Source organism: Camellia sinensis, chromosome 5 (assembly GCF_055761805.1).
Source record: "Camellia sinensis isolate YWXY chromosome 5, ASM5576180v1, whole genome shotgun sequence".
Classification (NCBI taxonomy): domain Eukaryota; kingdom Viridiplantae; phylum Streptophyta; class Magnoliopsida; order Ericales; family Theaceae; genus Camellia; species Camellia sinensis.
Window position 1 is genome coordinate 182,232,518 of NC_138965.1, and position 21,645 is coordinate 182,254,162.

Sequence of the window (21,645 nt, forward strand, 5' to 3'; positions counted from 1 at the left end):
GTCCCATTTTCATCAATGATTCAACAATCATTCCAATTTTCTATGCCAAACATGCATCTAGGTTTATTATGAATAAAACCCCAACTTTTGTAAAATTACACAAAAGTCCCAAACTTTCACAAAATTACCAAACCAAGCCCAACATCTCAAAATACCAAAATTTAAAGACAAAACCCATAGAGAGGAGTAGGTTATCCCTACCTCAAATTCGGAGTCCCAAAGGAGAAGACAACAAAACCCAACGTGCTCCAAAACCCGAGATTTTCAGAATAAAATGAAGCCCTCGACGATCAACAACTTTTTTGTAAAGGCCAAAGGTGAGTAAATCACTCCTACTAGATCAAAACCTAGAGAGAAGGTAGAGTCTAGAGTGAGAGGCTCAACAATGGTGATTTTGGAAAAGTAAGAGAGATAAGAGAAAGTGAAAAAGTGATTTGAAAAGTCACAATTTCGGGACTTTAACCCAGGTCTCCGCTCGAGCGTAAAACACCCCGCTCGAGCGGCCACTCACAGACTTCCGCTCGAGCGGCCAACCTCCCGCTCGAGCGCAGAATGCACTCGCCCAGCACTTTTGCAGAACCAGGCCTCCGCTCGAGCTCCCAACCCTACGCTCGAGCTCACAACACTGCACAACAAGATACTGGATGGGTATATTTCCCGCTCGAGCGCCAACACCTACGCTCGAGCGCACAGGCCAAAAATCTGGGCAACTAGTTTTGGTTTCTAAACTCAACCAACCTGAAACAAATCCGCCCAACACATCCTATAACTCAAATACGAAGTAAAAGGATGTAAACAAAATAATAAACAACTACCAACATCCACGGACACATGTTCGGATCACGGTATAACAAGGGTAAACCCGGGATCGCTATAACCTCCCCCCCTTAAAGAATTTCGTCCTCGAAATTAAACACAAGTTTTCAAAAACAAGTTTTCCTCCATTTTAAACAATGTTACAATTTAACATTCAACAGTTCGACCCATTACCGGTCATCCCATCCCTTTAACAAGAGACATATCACAATATGTAAACAACAGATGTACTTTCAACATGCATTAACATTATGCACTATCCTTCCAATTTCAACAATATATTTAACACATATAATGTCACATTCAACTTCCATATGAGGCAAGTTCCAAACATACTTCCAATAATCAAAACATTTTCAATGTTTCACAACTTAAGACATATATAAAAGCTCTTAAGTTCAACAAAATGTAAAATTTAAATACAAGATTACACATCAACAAACAAGTCCGGATATTTCTCTCGGACTTCCAACTCACGTTCCCAAGTGGCTTCCTCCACTCCGTGATGTTTCCACAAGACTTTCACCAAAGGAATGGTCTTTCCACGCAGGACCTGATCCCGCCTATCCAAGACCCGTACCGGTCTCTCCTCATACGAGGTATCCTCATCTACCTCTAAATCAGTCCAATCCAACACATGCGATGGATCTGGCTCATACTTCCGAAGCATACTCACATGAAACACGTCATGCACTCCGAACAACTGCGGTGGTAAGGCTAATCGATAAGCAACCTCACCAATCCTCTCAAGGATCTCAAAAGGACCAATAAACCGAGGGGATAACTTCCCACTCTTCCCAAACCTCATCAGGCCTCGTCTAGGTGATATCTTCAGAAAGACATGATCACCTATCTCAAACGCCAAAGGCCTCCTCCTACGGTCGGCATAACTCTTTTGTCGACTCTGGGCTGTAACAAGCCTCTTACGGATAAGCTCAACTTTCTCCGTCGTCTCCCTAACCAACTCCGGACCCAACAAAGGTGCATCACCCACCTCGGCCCAACAAACTGGAGACCTACACGGTCGGCCATACAAGGCCTCAAACGGTGCCATACCGATGCTAGACTGAAAACTATTGTTGTAGGCAAACTCTACCAATGGCAAGTGCCTCTCCCACGTCCCACTGAAATCCAGGACACAACCCCGAAGCATATCCTCGAGGATCTGAATAGTACGCTCGAACTGCCCATCAGTCTGAGGATGATAAGCCGTACTAAAGGTCAACTTAGTGCCCAGTGCACTCTGCAAACTCTGCCACAACCTAGCAGTAAAACGAGGATCTCTATCTGAGACGATCGTCACTGGGACCCCGTGCAATCTCACTATGTCCCGAATATACAAGTCGGCAAGATGATCTACCGAATCTTTCACGCGCATAGGAATAAAGTGCGCCGACTTAGTCAACCGGTCTACAACCACCCAAATAGCATCACTACCCCGCTGAGTCCTCGGAAGACCTACAACGAAGTCCATAGTGACATGCTCCCACTTCCACTCGGCAATAGGCAAGGGTTGCGACAAACCCGCTGGCCTCTGATGCTCGGCCTTCACTTGCTGGCAAGTAAGACATTTCGATACGAAAACAGCCACATCTCTCTTCATACCCCGCCACCAAAATTGGCGACCCAAATCCTGATACATCTTAGTACCTCCCGGATGCACCGCAAGGCGCGAATGGTGAAACTCTCGGAGTACTTCCTCTCGGCAAGACTCCGGTACAAACAAACGGTCTCGGTATCTCACACTCAGGTCGGGATACACCGTCAAACCCTTCTCAACTTTCCGACTGGAGATCTTCTCTCGGAGGGATTCTACCTCAAGGTCACCTCTCTGTGCCTCTAACACTCTAATCACAAGTGTAGGCTGCGTAACAACAGAAAACAAGGCCGCAGCCTCAACAGATTCGCCCAGTAGCAAATCAAACTCGCCAAGTGCTCCCAACATCTCCCATTCCCGGATGGCTATACAAGCTACATCACTAATGGTTTTCCTACTAAGGGCATCGGCCACAACATTGGCCTTTCCCGGATGATAGTGCAACTCAAAATCATAATCCTCGATGAACTCCATCCACCTTCTCTGCCTCAAATTCAAGTCTCTTTGGGTAAACAGATACTTCAAACTTTTGTGGTCCGAGAACACCTTGAACCTCTCACCATAAAGGTAGTGCCTCCAGATTTTCAAGGCAAAGATCACAGCCGCTAACTCTAGGTCGTGTGTGGGGTAATTCTTCTCGTGTATTTTCAACTGTCGTGAGCCATAAGCTACCACTTTCCCTTCTTGCATCAACACACAACCCAAACCCTCTCGTGAGGCATCACAATAAACCGCATAACCCAACCCTCTCTCCGGAATAATCAACACCGGAGCGGTGGTCAATCTAACTTTCAGCTCTTGGAACGACTTTTCACAAGTCTCACTCCACACAAACTTGACTCCCTTCCGAGTCAGTCTAGTCAACGGTGACGCTAGCCTGGAGAAATCTTTCACAAACCGACGGTAATACCCAGCTAATCCCAGAAAACTGCGGATCTCAAACACACTCTTAGGCTGTGCCCAATCCTGCACTGCCTCAACCTTGGATGTATCAACAGACACCCCTTCCCCGGATACCACGTGGCCTAAGAATTTGACTTCCCCCAGCCAGAACTCACACTTCCCAAACTTAGCATACAGCCTATGGGCTCTAAGCAACTCAAGCACCACTCTCAAGTGTGCCTCGTGCTCCTCCTCAGAAGACGAATAGATAAGGATATCGTCCACGAAAACAACCACAAATCGGTCTAAGAACTCCCGGAAAATCCGGTTCATCAAGTCCATAAAGACTGCCGGTGCATTGGTAAGCCCGAATGGCATCACCAGAAACTCATAATGGCCATACCGCGTACGGAATGCCGTTTTCGGAATATCCTCTTCCCTGACCCTCAACTGGTGGTAACCCGATCTCAAGTCTATCTTAGAGAAACAACGGGAACCCTTCAATTGGTCAAACAAATCATCTATACGGGGCATAGGATACTTATTCTTAACCGTAGCCCGATTCAACTTCCGGTAGTCTATACACAATCTCAAGGCACCATCTTTCTTTTTAACAAAGAGGGCCGGTGCTCCCCACGGTGAAACACTAGGGCGAACAAAGCCCTTATCGAGCAATTCCTGGAGCTGAACTTTCAACTCAACCAATTCTGCTGGAGCAAAACGGTAAGGTGCCATAGAAATCGGCGCCGTACCAGGCACTAAATCAATAGAGAACTCTATCTCTCGGTGAGGTGGCAAACTAACAAGATCTTCGGGAAAAACATCCGAATACTCACAAACCACCCTCGGCAACACAAGCTGAGTCTCACCACTCTCACCACTCTCTAAGCTAGCAAGTAGACCACTAAGCTCACTTCGCCCTCGCGAATCATACCCCGGTGGCAAAACACTACCAACCCGGTCTCCCAAGAAATGGAACCACTCCCCGCTCAAGGTACACAATGTAACCCTCTGGCGGTAGCAATCAATAACAGCCCGGTATGACGATAACCAGTCCATACCCAAAATAACATCAAAACCCTTCATGGGCATGACAACAAACGGAAAAGGAAGCCTATAGTCGGCGACCTCTATATCACATCCTCTAACACCCTGTTTCAGAATCAACTCACCACCCAAAGGCGATACCACACAAATAGGAGATGCTAACTGTGCTAACTCCAATTCCAAAACAGATACAAATGCAGCAGATATAAAAGAATGAGATGCACCCGTGTCTATCAACACATTAGCAACTGAGTTGCAAAACAGAAAAGTACCTCTCACTACTGATGGAGCCGGTACTAAATCCTGTGCGGTAACAGCATACACGCGCCCCGTAGGCCCCTGGTCTACCTGCTCACCTCTCGGAGCAAAAGACTGCTGCACAGACTGGGATGACGAAGCTCCCGGATTGGCCCTCGAGGCCTGCACAGACTGAGCTGGCTGAAAACCCTGCGTCTGTCTAGAACCAGACGCTCCCGAAGTGGCACTCAACTATGGACAAAACCTCTTCATGTGCCCAGGTTGTCCACATTGATAACAAGTCAAGAGCTGCCCCCTGCCCAAACTCTGACTCTGCGGTCTGGCTGAAGAAGAGCAGCTTTCTGACCCCCACCCTTCTGCGGGCAAACAGAAACCTTGTGACCCAGCTGGCCACACTTGTAACAGTTGAAATCCCCCTGACCACCTCTCCCGGAGCCTGCACTCGGCACTGGGAAGGTCGATCTAGCAACACCACCCTGCGACTGCTGAGGGTTAGAACCCCTCTGCCTCCTGCCATCACCCTGACTATCCTGGCTCCTCTTGGAGCCTCTTTGCCCCTCATCCTCCTCCTGCATCATGAGCTTTATATGAGCTGCAGCATCTACCAGGTGTCTATACTCTCGGATATAAGACCCACCAACCCTCAACTTGAGGCCCCGCCTCAACTTCCGCTCAAACTCATAGCAACGGCGTTCCTCAGACGCCACCAGTTCAGGTGCAAACCTGGACAGACTGGTAAAAGTAGCCTCAAACTCGGCCACTGACAAGCCCTGCTGATTAAGCCGGCTAAACTGATCCCTCAGCTTCTCCCTAGCTACTGCAGACAAAAACCTCTCCTGAAAAGCATTCACAAACGCCTCCCAAGTACCACCAACACGAGCTTTCTCGTACTTCCACCATTGACCCGCATCTCCCTTCAGTTGAAAGGATGCCAAGGTCACTTTCAGTGCTCCGTCCTCGATGCCAAGCATCTCAAACGTCTTCGTTGTCTGTTCGAGCCATTCATCTGCCTTAAGCGGCTCTTTAGGATCCCCGATAAACTCGTCCGGATTACACCGAAAGAACTCCCTCTTCAAGAAGGAAGGCCCTGTCTCAGCTGCCTGATTCCCAGCTCTAAGAATACCCAAAGCTCCTGCTATCTCTCTGGCCAAGGCACCCATAGCCTGCTGACCTACTGGCTCGGCCACATTGGCCTGCCCAACTCCCTCCTGCACTGCCGGAATCTCACCCTGTAACGGTACTTCCTGCCTCGCAGGTCTACCACGCCTAGCACCTCTTCCTCGTCCTGACATCCTAATACAGGCAACACAGAACGTTAGCACATTCATAAATGTGCCGAAACTAAACACTCACGTCCTAGTGCATGGACAACTGTAATTCACTCCACATAAGCACATAAACACATAAGCACTTACGAACTTCATTTCCGGATACGAGCGACCAGACACAGAAACCCTCGCTCGAGCCAAGGAACTCTCGATCGAGCGAAGGAAAACCCAGACCGCTCGAGCGAAGAAAGCTCGCTCGAGCCAAGAAAGGCAACTCTCAGGTCCAGAACCAGACGCAACACTCGCTCGAGCAAAGCCACCCTGGCTCGACCCACCAGACACAAACTCCACTCTCGCTCGAGCGACAAACTCCTGGCTCGAGCGAAGATCCAAAAATCTGGGCAGCAACACTAGGCTCTCAAACACAACCAACCTGTAACAAACCTGCCCAACACATCCTATAACTCAATATACAAAGTAAAAAGGATGCAAACAAGATAATAAACAACTACCAACATCCACGGACACATGTCCGGATCACTGTACAACAAGGGTAAACCCGGGATCGCTATAACCTCCCCCCCTTAAAGAATTTCGTCCCCGAAATTAAGCACAAGTTTTCAAAAACAGGTTTCCTTCCATTTTAAACAATGTTACATTTGAACATTCAACAATTCGACCCATTACCGGCCATCCCCTCCATTTAACAAGAGGTATCACACAATATGTAAATAACATATGTACTTTCAACATGCATTAACATTATGCATTATCTTTTCCAATTTCAACAATATATTCAACACATATAGTGTCACATTCAACTTCCATATGAGGCAAGTTCCAAACATACTTCCAATAAACCAAAACATTTTCAATGTTTCACAACTTAAGACATATATGAAAGCTCTTAAGTTCAACAAAATGCAAAATTTAAATACAATATCACATATCAATAAACAAGTCCGGATATTTCTCTCGGACTTCCAACTCACGTTCCCAAGTGGCCTCCTCCACTCCGTGATGTTTCCACAAGACTTTCACCAAAGGAATGGTCTTGCCACGCAGGACCTGATCCCGCCTGTCCAAGACCCGAACCGGTCTCTCCTCATACGAGGCATCCTCATCTACCTCTAAATCGGTCCAATCCAACACATGTGATGGATCTGGCTCGTACTTCCGAAGCATACTCACATGAAACACGTCATGCACTCCGGACAACTGCGGCGGTAAGGCTAACCGATACGCAACCTCGCCAATCCTCTCAAGGATCTCAAAAGAACCAATAAACCGAGGGGATAACTTCCCACTCTTCCCAAATCTCATCAAACCTCGCCTAGGTGATATCTTCAGAAAGACATGATCACCTACCTCAAACGCCAAAGGCCTCCTCCTACGGTCAGCATAAGATTTCTGCCGACTCTGGGCTGTAACAAGCCTCTTACGGATAAGCTCAACTTTCTCCGTCGTCTCCCTAACCAACTCCGGACCCAACAAAGGTGCATCACCCACCTCGGCCCAACAAACTGGAGACCTACACGGTCGGCCATACAAGGCCTCAAACGGTGCCATACCGATGCTAGACTGAAAACTGTTGTTGTAGGCAAACTCTACCAAGGGTAAGTGCCTCTCCCACGTCCCACTGAAGTCAAGGACACAACCCCGAAGCATATCCTCGAGGATCTGAATAGTACGCTCGGACTGCCCGTCAGTCTGAGGATGATAAGCCGTACTAAAGGTCAACTTAGTACCCAAGGCACTCTGCAAACTCTGCCACAACCTAGCAGTAAAACGAGGATCTCTATCTGAGACGATCGTCACTGGGACCCCGTGCAATCTCACTACATCCCGAATATACAAATCGGCAAGATGATTCACCGAATCTCTCACGCGCATAGGAATAAAGTGCGCCGACTTAGTCAACCGGTCTACAACCACCCAAATAGCATCACTACCCCGTTGAGTCCTCGGAAGACCTACAACGAAGTCCATAGTGACATGCTCCCACTTCCACTCGGCAATAGGCAAGGGTTGCAACAAACCCGCTGGCCTCTGATGCTCGGCCTTCACTTGCTGGCAAGTAAGGCACTTCGATACGAAAACAGCCACATCTCTCTTCATACCCTGCCACCAAAACTGGCGACCCAAATCCTGATACATCTTAGTACCTCCCGGATGCACCGCAAGGCGCGAATGGTGAAACTCTCGGAGTACTTCCTCACGACAAGACTCCGGTACAAACAAACGGTCTCGGTATCTCACACTCAGGTCGGGATACACCGTCAAACCCTTCTCAACTTTCCCACTGGAGATCTTCTCTCGGAGGGATTCTACCTCAAGGTCACCTCTCTGTGCCTCTAACACTCTAATCACAAGTGTAGGCTGCGTAACAACAGAAAACAAGGCCGCAGCCTCAACAGATTCGCCCAGTAGCAAATCAAACTCGCCAAGTGCTCCCAACATCTCCCATTCCCGGATGGCTATACAAGCTACATCACTAATGGTTTTCCTACTAAGGGCATCGGCCACAACATTGGCCTTTCCCGGATGATAGTGCAACTCAAAATCATAATCCTCGATGAACTCCATCCACCTTCTCTGCCTCAAATTCAAGTCTCTTTGGGTAAACAGATACTTCAAACTTTTGTGGTCCGAGAACACCTTGAACCTCTCACCATAAAGGTAGTGCCTCCAGATTTTCAAGGCAAAGATCACAGCCGCTAACTCTAGGTCGTGTGTGGGGTAATTCTTCTCATGTATTTTCAACTGTCGTGAGCCATAAGCTACCACTTTCCCTTCTTGCATCAACACACAACCCAAACCCTCTCGTGAGGCATCACAATAAACCGCATAACCCAACCCTCTCTCCGGAATAATCAACACCGGAGCGGTGGTCAATCTAACTTTCAGCTCTTGGAACGACTTTTCACAAGTCTCACTCCACACAAACTTGACTCCCTTCCGAGTCAGTCTAGTCAACGGTGACGCTAGCCTGGAGAAATCTTTCACAAACCGACGGTAATACCCAGCTAATCCCAGAAAACTGCGGATCTCAAACACACTCTTAGGCTGTGCCCAATCCTGCACTGCCTCAACCTTGGATGTATCAACAGACACCCCTTCCCCGGATACCACGTGGCCTAAGAATTTGACTTCCCTCAGCCAGAACTCACACTTCCCAAACTTGGCATACAGCCTATGGGCTCTAAGCAAATCAAGCACCACTCTCAAGTGTTTCTCGTGCTCCTCCTCTGAAGGCGAATAGATAAGGATGTCGTCCACAAAGACGACCACAAATCGGTCTAAGAACTCCCGGAAAATCCGGTTCATCAAGTCCATAAAGACTGCCGGTGCATTGGTAAGCCCAAATGGCATCACCAGAAACTCATAATGGCCATACCGCGTACGGAATGCCGTTTTCAGAATATCCTCTTCCCTGACCCTCAACTGGTGGTAACCCGATCTCAAGTCTATCTTAGAGAAACAACGGGAACCCTTCAACTGGTCAAACAAATCATCTATACGGGGCATAGGGTACTTATTCTTAACCGTAGCCCGATTCAACTTCCGGTAGTCAATACACAATCTCAAGGCACCATCTTTCTTTTTAACAAAGAGGGCCGGCGCTCCCCACGGCGAAACACTAGGGCGAACAAAGCCTTTATCTAGCAATTCCTGGAGCTGAACTTTCAACTCAACCAACTCTGCTGGAGCAAAACGGTAAGGTGCCATAGAAATCGGCGCCGTGCCGGGCACTAAATCAATAGAGAACTCTATCTCTCGGTGAGGTGGCAAACTAACAAGATCTTCGGGAAAGACATCCGAATACTCACAAACCACCCTCGGCAACACAATCTGAGTCTCAACACACTCACTACTCTCAAAGCTAGCAAGTAGACCACTAAGCTCACTTCGCCCTCGCGAATCATACCCCGGTGGCAAAACACTACCAACCCGGTCTCCCAAGAAATGGAACCACTCCCCGCTCAAGGTACATAACGTGACCCTCCGGCGGTAGCAATCAATAACAGCCCGGTATGACGATAACCAGTCCATACCCAAAATAACATCAAAACCCTTCATGGGCATGACAACAAACGGAAAAGGAAGCCTATAGTCGACGACCTCAATATCACATCCTTTAACACCCTGTTTCAGGATCAACTCACCACCCAAAGGCGATACCACACAAATAGGAGATGCTAACTGTGCTAACTCCAATTCCAAAACAGATGCAAATGCAGCAGATACAAAAGAATGAGATGCACCCGTGTCTATCAACACACTAGCAACCGAGTTGCAAAACAGAAAAGTACCTCTCACTACTGATGGAGCTGGTACTAAATCCTGCGCGGTAACAGCATACACGCGCCCCGTAGGCCCCTGGTCTACCTGCTCACCTCTCGGAGCAAAAGACTGCTGCACAGTCTGGGATAACGAAGCTCCCGGATTGGCCCTCGAGGCCTGCACAGACTGAGCTGGCTGAAAACCCTGCGTCTGCCTAGAACCAGACGCTCCCGAAGTGGCACTCAACTGTGGGCAAAACCTCTTCAGGTGCCCAGGCTGTCCACACTGATAACAAGTCAAGGGCTGCCCCCTGCCCAAACTCTGACTCTGCGGTCTAGCTGAAGAAGAAGCAGCTCTCTGACCCCCACCCTTCTGCGGGCAAACAGAAACCTTGTGACCCAACTGGCCACACTTGTAACAGGTGAAATCCCCCTGACCACCTCTCCCGGAGCCTGCACTCGGCACTGGGAAGGTCGATCTAGCAACACCACCCTGCGACTGCTGAGGGTTAGAACCCCTCTGCCTCCTGCCATCACCCTGACTATCCTGGCTCCTCTTGGAGCCTCTTTGCCCCTCATCCTCCTCCTGCATCATGAGCTTTATATGAGCTGCAGCATCTACCAGGTGTCTATACTCTCGGATATAAGACCCACCAACCCTCAACTTGAGGCCCCGCCTCAACTTCCGCTCAAACTCATAGCAACGGCGTTCCTCAGACGCCACCAGTTCAGGTGCAAACCTGGACAGACTGGTAAAAGTAGCCTCAAACTCGGCCACTGACAAGCCCTGCTGATTAAGCCGGCTAAACTGATCCCTCAGCTTCTCCCTAGCTACTGCAGACAAAAACCTCTCCTGAAAAGCATTCACAAACGCCTCCCAAGTACCACCAACACGAGCCTTTTCGTACTTCCACCACTGACCCGCATCTCCCTTCAATTGGAAGGATGCCAAGGTCACTTTCAGTGCTCCGTCCTCAATGCCAAGCATCTCGAACGTCTTACTCATTTGTTCTAGCCACTCATCAGCCTTCAGTGGCTCCTTCGGATCCCCAATAAACTCATCCGGATTAGACCGGAAGAACTCCCTCTTCAAGAAAGAAGGCCCTGCCTCAGCTGCCTGATTCCCAGCTCTAAGAATACCCAAAGCTCCTGCTATCTCTCTGGCCAAGGCACCCATAGCCTGCTGACCCACTGGCTCGGCCACATTGGCCTGGCCAACTCCCTCCTGCACTGTCGGAATCTCACCCTGTAACGGTACTTCCTGCCTCGCAGGTCTACCACGCCTAGCACCTCTTCCTCGTCCTGACATCCTAATAAAGGTAACACAGAACATTAGCACATTCATAAATGTGCCGAAACTAAACACTCACGTCCTAATGCATGGACAACTGTAATTCACTCCACGTAAGCACATAAACACATAAGCACTTACGAATTTCATTTCCGGATAATGATAGTCCCGAGGCGTTACTAGAGTTCCGGTTAGAAATAGCATTGATCAAGTGCTTTTCCAACAAGACTCCCAGAAACCCAAGGATCCAATCAACATCCCAGAAATTAAATCCCATACCCACATGGTCACATAAACATGTTATCAAGTAAACACATAGCATATGATACTACATCTAAGTCTCTATCAAGCGAGACAAACCCATTGTGATCCTAATCACTTCCCACGTACCCAAAGTATTCGAACCCGATACGCTCTGATACCAAGTTGTAACGCCCTCAAAATAACAACATTAAACCCATCAGATAAGACATGCATTTACATATAAACTAACTACATTCTTTATTCATTAGAGTTCCATTACATAAGTATTACATGTTAACATCAAAACAAAATGCCCTATGGGCTACAGCTTTCCAAGTTAACACTTGGTTACAACAACAGAGTACTAACTCATACACGTTAAGCCCTTGGCTTGAAGTTACATGTAATACATCAAAAGTTAAGCGACAAAAGTATGTCCGCCTCTAGCCTCCCAGCTATGTCCTTGGAGGTGGCATGCTTCCTGTACCTAAAAATGATGTTCCCATATAGGGTGAGCCACAGCCCAGTAGAAACACACTAAACCAACCATGAACAATGACTAAAATATTAGCAATTGATAGATGGCCAACACTGATGCAATCACATAAATCACATATTTATGTCAACCGACTCATAAGTCCAAGTTCCTTTTCATTTTCTCTTTTTCAACAGATAAGCATGCTAGCTCTATCATCATTTCCACAGATATGTATAAAAACTATATCCCACATTCAGATAAGCATATAAGCTATATCCACATTCTATAACAGATAAGTGTAACCACAATATCCACAGATAAGCATATGAGCTATATCCACATTCTACAACAGATAAGTGTAACCACAATATCCACAGATAAGCATATGAGCTATATCCACACATCACAAAGATAAGCATATAAGCTCTATCTTTACTTCTTTAGACAAGCATATGAGCTGTATCTACGGAGTTCATCCCCTATCTTCTCCCAACACTATCCGGTTTAGAGGTACATCCCCTATCTTCCCCTAAACCGCGGAGTACATCCCCTATCTCCTCCTCTACACATAACGTATACAAACACAATGGTTCTATATACAATCACTCAATACATATAGTTAATGTATTCTATTAACCGTCAAGTCCCATGACACATTTCATTGATTAGTTTCAGTTTGCCTAATCATCATGCATTGTCTACAACAATCACGACTATCCTCCACCGATAGCCCAAAGCAGTTATTTCTAAACAGAAAATAAATGCACAATGGATATTCAATCAACATTTCATTTCCTCATTCTTCTCAATTAATTATCCCAATTAATTAAACAATGTAATTAGGTCAATTCCCATAACTAACATTTCAACCCTTAGGTCCCATTTTTATCAATGATTTAACATTCATTCCATTTCTCTATGCCAAACATGCATCTAGGTTTATTATGAATAAAACCCCAACTTTTGTAAAATTGCACAAAAGCCCCAAACTTTTACAAAATTACCAAACCAACCCCAACATCTCAAAATACCAAAATTTAAAGACAAAATCCATAGAGAGGAGTAGGATATCCCTACCTCGAAGTTTGAGCCAAAAAGGAGATGAAAACTCGAAGATCAACTTGCTCCAAATCCAAACTTTTTCAGATTAAAACAAAGCTTTCAATGCCCTCTATCTTTTTAACAAAGGCCCTAGGCTAGAATCACACTCTAGGGAGATCAATTCTTAGAGAGAATATAAGTGTAGAGAGAGAGAGTCTCGGATCTAGGTTTTGGATCAAAAAGAAAGTGAAAAAGTGAAGTTCAAAATCGCTACTGACCGCTGATATAAAACACTCTCGCTCGAGCGAAGACTTTGTCGCTCGAGCTGTAACGCCCTCAAAATAATAACATTAAACTAACCACATTCCTTGATTTCATTGAGTTTCATTACATAAGTATTACATGTTAACATCAAAACAAAATGCCCTACGGGCTTACAGCTTTCCAAGTTAACACTTGGTTTCAACAAAAGAGTACAACTCGTTTACACATTAAGCCCTTGGCTTGTAGTTACATGTAATACATCAAAAGTAAAACAACTACACTATGTCCGCCTCTAGCCTCCCAAGCTATGTCCTTGGAGGTGGCATGCTTCCTGTACCTGAAAATGATATTCCCATATAGGGTGAGCCACAGCCCAGTAGAAATACACTAAACCAACCATGGACAGTGACTAAAACATTAGCAATTGATAGTTGGTCAACACTGATACAATCACATAAATTACATATTTATGTCAACGACTTACAACAACGGAGGCGGTGGTTTTGTGGGCGGAGCTGGATTTCCAACAACGGAGCTCCGTCGAGGACGTCGATGGAGGACTTGAAGACGAAAGGGAGAGTGAAGGCGACATCGAGACAGCTTGCCTTGCTTGGAGTTTGTTAGAAGGGTAAATTGGTCTATTAAAAATTAATGGGACTTGAGAGAGCAAATAATTTTATCTAGGACTTAATGGATTATAAGTTCACAAAATGGGACTTGTATGTAAATGGCCCCAAAAGTAATTACTTAAAATAAGAAATTAGCTTTTTTAAATTAGAATTTGGCTCGAAATTTGTTGAAACTAATGTGAATGTTCTAATTAATCATAGAGAAGAAGGTTGTTAGATATTAAATTTTTTTTTTCCTCACACATTAGAGCATCTCCAATGGTAAGCTATTGAAGCTGCCATTGCCAAAATTTAGTAATAGTCTCCAAAAATCTTATTCCAGTGGACTGCTATAACCCTTGTTAAATTTGACAATTGCCATTTCCTCAAATTTGGCAACACATTTGGCAATCATCATCCAAATAAATAGAATTTGGCTCCAAAATTTCTATGGAACAAACAAACACATTGGGAAAAATCCAGCAGCAATACAATAATAATAAAAAATACTATTTTCTAGATTTTTGGAGATGGAAACAGAGGCAAAACCCACCCACCCCAAAACAGAACATATATATATATATATATATATATATATAACAAATTTAGAAAACAACAACAACAATCACTACAAAGACAATAATCAAACAATTTCAGAGAAATTTCAAGCAATTTTTCACAAATTTCAAGCAATCTCAAACAAAGCAAAAAGAATCTCAACTAATTTCAAGCAAATTTCAAACAATTTCATAAATGTAATTTCACAAAAATAAATACTTGGAAAGGGGGTTGAAGTTTCTTCATCCTCTTCACTCAATTTTGTAGTGGTATCAAATGGTGAGGTAAATTATATTTATATATATATATATTAATATTTTTAATTTTTTATATTTGTCTAGTCAGATAGAATGTAAATATTTAATTTTTTTAAGAAAAAAATTGAAAAAGGTCATAAAAGATAAAAAAAATAAAATAAATAAACAATAAAAAAATACTAAAAAACCTATATCCAAATAACACATACAAAATTAGAAGGAAAGTTTGTTGAAATTTGCCAAAATGACATGTGATTATTGGAACACAATTGCTATAATTTAGCAATTTACTACTATTCATTCTAAATTATAATTAGGTGATCCAAAATTTCAACAAGACCTATAACTAATGAAAACCCCCAAAATAATGAAACAACAATGATTCATCCCACTAAAAACATCACCACTAATAGCACTAATGCTTTAAAAAAGTAAAAAAAAAAAAAAAAAAACACAACTCGAAGACCAAAATATCACATCATTAATGACGGGACCCACTGCCACCTAATTAGTGGGAGCACTAATTAGTGCTCCCAAGCATTTTTCATAATGAAAATGTAACCAAGAAGAGACTAGTATGACTGTCACACAGTTGGCCTATTAGGGCTCTAGATAATGTGTCATAATAAAGTGTTGTTTTGAGAAATGTCCAAAATAAAAAAAAAGAAACAAAAAAACAAACAAAAAAAAAAAAAGAAAGATTTTTTTACTTATTAAGAAAATATATATAAAAAAATAAAGAAATAATGTGGCATTCAGGTTTAAGAGATAATTAAAGAAGGATAATGCCAAGTATAATAAATTAATTTTTTTTGTATTTCCTAAAAACAAATAAAAACAACATATGTTATGAATGTTTTTAATTATTTTTTTTTTTCACTGCTTGTGTGGAAAGATGTGGTTCTTAAATTTTTTTCTTGTCAATTTTTTTTTTAATAAACAATTAATTATATTCATGATTTTTTTTTTTTTAAATTATAGTTTTCACTGGTTTATCAGTCACTTCTTAATTTATGAATTAATATATCTAACAAACTTCAAAGTTTGCAGAGAGTTCATTCTAGCCTCATTGTTTTTGTGTTTTTTGCTTTCAATTATTGATTGGAGCACTTTCATAAACTATGCTTATATCCTAAATTTGTAGAGAGAGAGAGAGAGAAAAATTTGGGACAAATTATAAAAAAAAATCTCAAGATTTTGTGTATTTTTCAAATTAAACTCCAAAGTTTTAATTTCATTAATTTAAATCTTGAATTCCATTCCATGTCGCAATCTACGCGCCTCCGTCTATTGAACTAACAGAAAACTCAATTTTTTGCCAAATGCATGCCAAAATTATGTTGAGTCCCACATATAACCCCCAAATCTCTATTAAATGTTTAAAATATATTTTTCATAGAATTTAATAGTTAAAATACTATTTTTTCTGTCAATTTATTTAATAGTTAAAATATTATTAAATTCAAAAAATATTTTTTTTAATATATAATAATTAACCTATATCAATTACAAAAATATATATATATATATATATATTTATATTACTCCGATCAACTGCCGGACGGTTGATTAGTTCAAATTTTTTCACCTTTAATAAAACTTTCAAAACTGACCGTGAATTAACTTTTAAAACTATAAACAAACATCCTACCAAAATTCTCTCTCCCCGCATTCTCTCTCTCTCTCTCCATAAATATCTACCCCCCTCTTCCTCACCTTCCACATCCTACATCTCTCTCTCTCTCTCTGTCTCTCTACACACGGCGGGTCTTTTGTTAGAATGGCAAAGGAAGTTGAGAAAACAGTAGTAACAGAGAAGGAGTTCTCAGCCAAGGACTACCACGACCCGCCTCCAGCTCCGCTAGTGGACGTGGTGGAGCCGACAAAATGGTCGTTCTACAGAGCTATCATTGCAGAGTTCATAGCCACACTTCTCTTCCTCTACATCACCGTCCTCACCGTCATCGGCTACAAGAGCCAGATTGACCCCATCAAGAACCCTGACCAGTGTGGCGGTGTCGGCATCCTCGGCATCGCATGGGCCTTCGGCGGCATGATCTTCGTCCTTGTTTACTGCACCGCCGGTATTTCTGGTTAGTATAACCTAAAACCATTATTTACCATTTTACTAATTTAAACCCTAATAATTATACATATTTTTTTATTAGTTAAGATTGTCACTGACCTTTGTAAACAATAATTATTCTACCTGCACAAAAATATTTGGCTGAATTGATGTAGGATTAATAAAAAGTGACGGCATGATCATTTCATTCTATGATTTGAGGGAAATAGGAGAGGGAAAGAAAAAGGGTTTTTAGGGTTCATTCAAGAAGAAGAAGAAAGCTTTGAGTATTTTTTATTTTTTATTTTTTTGTAAATGGAGATGTTGAGAGTAAATTTTGTTGTGATGGGTGTTATGGCACTTGTTTTGGCTCTGGTTGTTCCTTCTATCAATGCTCATGCTCATGTCCCTGCCCCTGCTCCTGCACCTGCCCCTACAAGTGATGGGGTAGCAGTAGATCAAGGAATAGCATATGTGCTCATGCTGCTTGCTCTGGCTCTTACCTACATCATTCACTGATGATCATTGCCCTTACCCCAAAAAAAAAAAAAAAAGAGACAGAGTTGCTCTGTAGAATTCATGATTGTTTACTCTGCTTGTTCCATCTTATATTTTTTATTTTTAACATTTAATTCAAACCCCCCATTCTTTTTGCAATGTCAAAAAAAATTAATAAAAGGTGAGATTCATCTCATGTACAAGGGTTCTGTTTAATTTTATATTCAATTTTTATGTTTCTAATTATTTATTTTGGAAATAATTGAATTGTCCAATATTTTGATGTGAGCTCAAAATAAGATGATTCATCCTATTTATTTATTTTTAATTTGGATCATTTACAATCATATCATCTCACCTTATTATATTATTTCGTCATTTTTGTTTGGGTGAAGTACCAATAAATGCTAAATTTAGATTTTGTGAACTGATTAGTCCCTAGGTTTTTCTTATGGACCCAAAAGTCCTGTTATAAGTGAAATTACTTTAAGGGATGGGGGCAGAACACGTGTGTGTGGAAAACAAAGGGTGAATGTGGGATTTTGCAATAGGCTGAAATTACACATTTGCACCAAGCTCACTATAGATTTTTTGTGTTTTCCCTCCTTTGCAATCGAATCTCACACTATCAGGGTAGGAAAGATTCTGTATTCCCAATGTTGAATTGTTGCGTAGTTAATATGACATTGGGTTCCAATGTTCTTCTTTGCAACTTCCAGAAGTCGTGAGATTGAGGCATATTAGGATGCAGAAACCCTACATTGTGTGAACGAGGGATTGGGTGTTAGAGCCAGCAGACGTTGAATTTGTATTGTTGAATGGGTGTTGCGGAGATGACGACGCCACGACCAAGTTAGTGATGTTTATTTGAAAAGGAGTCGGGAATGGGAGGCCTATTGATAGGGTTTGCTAGCGTAGAGTTAGGGGTTGTAACGTTGGGGTTTAATACTGATGTTGTATGCCTTTTTGGTGGTATGTGCTTGGTATTTGGTCCACCACTGTTAGATTTTTGAATTTTGTTGGGTTTAGATTGTTTGGCAACGTCGTCTGGTATTCAATCTTGTGTTGATGTGTGTGTGTTTTTTTTTTGGTAGGATCAACCATTCTGTGTTTTTCTTTCACTTTTAGGTTGGGGTATTATCCCTGTGGCACATTTTGCGATTGGATTGTGATGTTAATGGGTGATATATGAGAATTTCACATACACATTAAACCATATAACCAAAATGTGGTCCTGGTTATGTGATCCTAATGTCTATGTGGTTTGGCATTACATGTTGGCCAACCTAGGTGTAGTGTCCTGTGTTGTGGAACTGTAGATGTGTTAGATCTGCTTATATAACACGGCATTAACACCGTACTCAACTGTGTCGTTGAACGATATGAAAATAAGGAGTAGTGGTTATATTGTCAATGTGTATGGATATTGTTCTGTCGAGGTTTTCTAGCGTTTTTTATCGTTTTAATGTGTTCTTATTTTTAAACCAGTATGGGTCAGAATGGGTGGCTGGTGTGTTGTTGTGGGTGTTGTTTGTATGTGATTTGAAAATTTGCAATAGTTGTTTAGGTCTTTGATGGGAAATGTTATATTGGTTATTATGTGTTTCGTCACACTTCTTTGAAAATGTATTGTTGGGTCTTCCATAAGCTTGTGTGGTTGTATTAATTGTTTCCGTATGTAAGGAATCGTTAAGGCATACACGTTTACATTGGAAGTGTGTTTATGGAGAGTGATAACAATTATTGAGTCCATGAATGGAACAATGTTTTGCACGTTTGGTGAGCGAGTCTTGTACAGTCACAACCTAAGCACACTGCAATGCACATGACAAAGAATATGTTATTCAACTCGTTGTCAACATGATACAAACATGTGTGTATTACACATTAGTATACAGTCGTTATATGGAAATGATGAATTCAAACGTCGATCCACCTTGAACTTATTGTAACCAGGTACGTCGAACAACATGTATACCAGACTCGGCACCAACCCATCAAACTTCTCACAAATAACATCAACCATTCTCTTGAACGTCGATGCATAATGCAACCGAATAGCAGCATTGGTTTTGTCACACGTGCACAACAAAAAAATCCCAGCATCCATACCTGCGCATAACAAACACATGACCATCACACATTCCATACATTACACATTATGGTGATGTATAATTTTTTTGAATTAGACACCATTACAGTTAACTTCTTGATTGAAAAAAAAAAAAATGAAACCCAAATTGAAACAAAACCACCATGATGACCAAACGTGCTAACGTGCATCAGTAAACCAACATAGACACATTGAGACCACCGAATGCGAAAAAAATTGCCAACCCGTGTAGAAAACCTTATCGATCAACCACCAAACAAATCCACATTACACATAAACACCCACCATTAACACAACACACGACAAACATGAAAAATGACCCCCAACCAATAACAATACCCACCCCCCTATCCAACTAAAAAATCACATCACACCCCTGTAATGTTACGATCCCCAAATAATCTACCAAACTTCGACCCACACAAACTCACACATGTGAGAGATTTGATAGAAAATTTAGTAGATTATTTGGGATCCCTAACATTACTCTTTATCATTTATTTATTACAAGAGTCTAGTTAATATGTACTTTTACAATAAATGCTAAAAATATTTAAAAAGATTATGGTCTTGTTTGTTTTTTTTTTTAAATATTTCGATATTTCTTCAGAAAATTATTTTCTTATTGCTTCTTATTTGCGATGGCTTCCAAGACGTTCGACTTTTAGGTTCTCCTTTGTCTTCCTTCTTATATGTAGTTACGTCCATACCTATGTTTGTGTTTGTTTATCTCGGTTATATACAATTGTTATACAAGTTTCAAATTTCCAATTCATTCCGAAACTAAACGAAGTTTAGGATTTGAGGATTTATTTTGATGTTTGTTAATTGTGAAAATCTTGATGAAGCTTGATTTTGTGAATTGTGACATGTTCTTGTATGAAAGGAACTGCTTTTCTTGATCTCGATTGGATTATTTAATTTTTATTATTATTTATTTTTGAAAAAATCTCTATTGGAGTTTTGTCATTTAATTGTGTGATGTAAGGGAAAGACTTTAAATTGTACTTGAAGGGTTAAGTTGCTTGTAGGTATTAATAGCAAAATCAAAGAATCAAACTTTGATTAGATAGTATATTAGTATCTACTTGTTTTTATATATATATATGTTCTTCAAAACCAAACATTCTAGGGTTTGGGAAAGATTCCAGCATTCACCCGAACTTCTTCCACCCAATTTGATTCGGATTTCAGAGTCCCTCTCCTCCAGATTTGACATTCATTGCAACCTATGAAATGCAAATACTTCTAGATGAGAGTTGTATTTGTATCGAGTATCAATACTTTTTGGATACTAGCATAAACCTATTTGATACTTCTTAAACGTATCTATAATTTGAAATTTATTTTATTTTATTTCAATCAAGTACTAAATTGGCTATTCAATTGATCCTGAAATCAGAATATGTGGAGAATTGATCTAAAAGAGAAGATCAAAAAGTTTTGAGAAGAACTAGAAGAGAAGAATACAACAGTCAAAACCTTAATCTCACAAAAACGGCCACAACCTTTAACTACTCAATACTATTGTCTCAAAGCTAACCGAAAACTATTATATAGAGCCATATATATAGGCAACGTAGGAAACCCTAATTAAAAATAACGAAGGAAATCATGACATTATTTGGAAGCCTAATCTCTAATAAAATAAGTAACTAAATATACTAAGGTTTTAATTAAATTATTAATAAAAAAAATAAACATAAATTAAAAAAATTACAAATAAATAAAATCCACATATCACGTTCCGCATCGTCTAGATCGTGGAACTTATTTTGAAAGTTGAGTATTTCTTGCATAGCACTAGAGTAATTGTTAGGATAAATACAAGAGTAGTTTCCAGGTAAGAAGAATTGGGAAACATTGAGAATAAAGCATGTCAAATTTGGTCCAAGTTTGAGTGGACATAATGAACCCTCAATATATCTTATATGAATATATTATCAATATTAATATATAAAGGGGCTCATTTTGGTGTTGATCATGTACTGAAGTTGTGTATTATTTTCCTTCTATCAAGTTATAGGGCAATAATCAAAATTCTCACAAACTCCTTTCCACTTAGAAACATTAAAATC

At 41.6% G+C, this 21,645-nt stretch overlaps 1 protein-coding gene across 1 annotated transcript in view; it reads left to right on the forward strand.

Annotated features, from left to right (window-relative positions):
* Positions 1 to 16,549: 16,549 nt before the first annotated feature.
* Positions 16,550 to 21,645, forward strand: part of LOC114317858 (uncharacterized) — a 39,326-nt gene continuing 34,230 nt past the window's right edge. Inside the window, exon 1 of the mRNA XM_082870649.1 lies at positions 16,550 to 16,984. Coding sequence (XP_082726775.1) covers positions 16,672 to 16,984 — 313 coding nt within the window. The 5' untranslated portion in view covers positions 16,550 to 16,671. The remainder of the gene's footprint in view (positions 16,985 to 21,645) is intronic.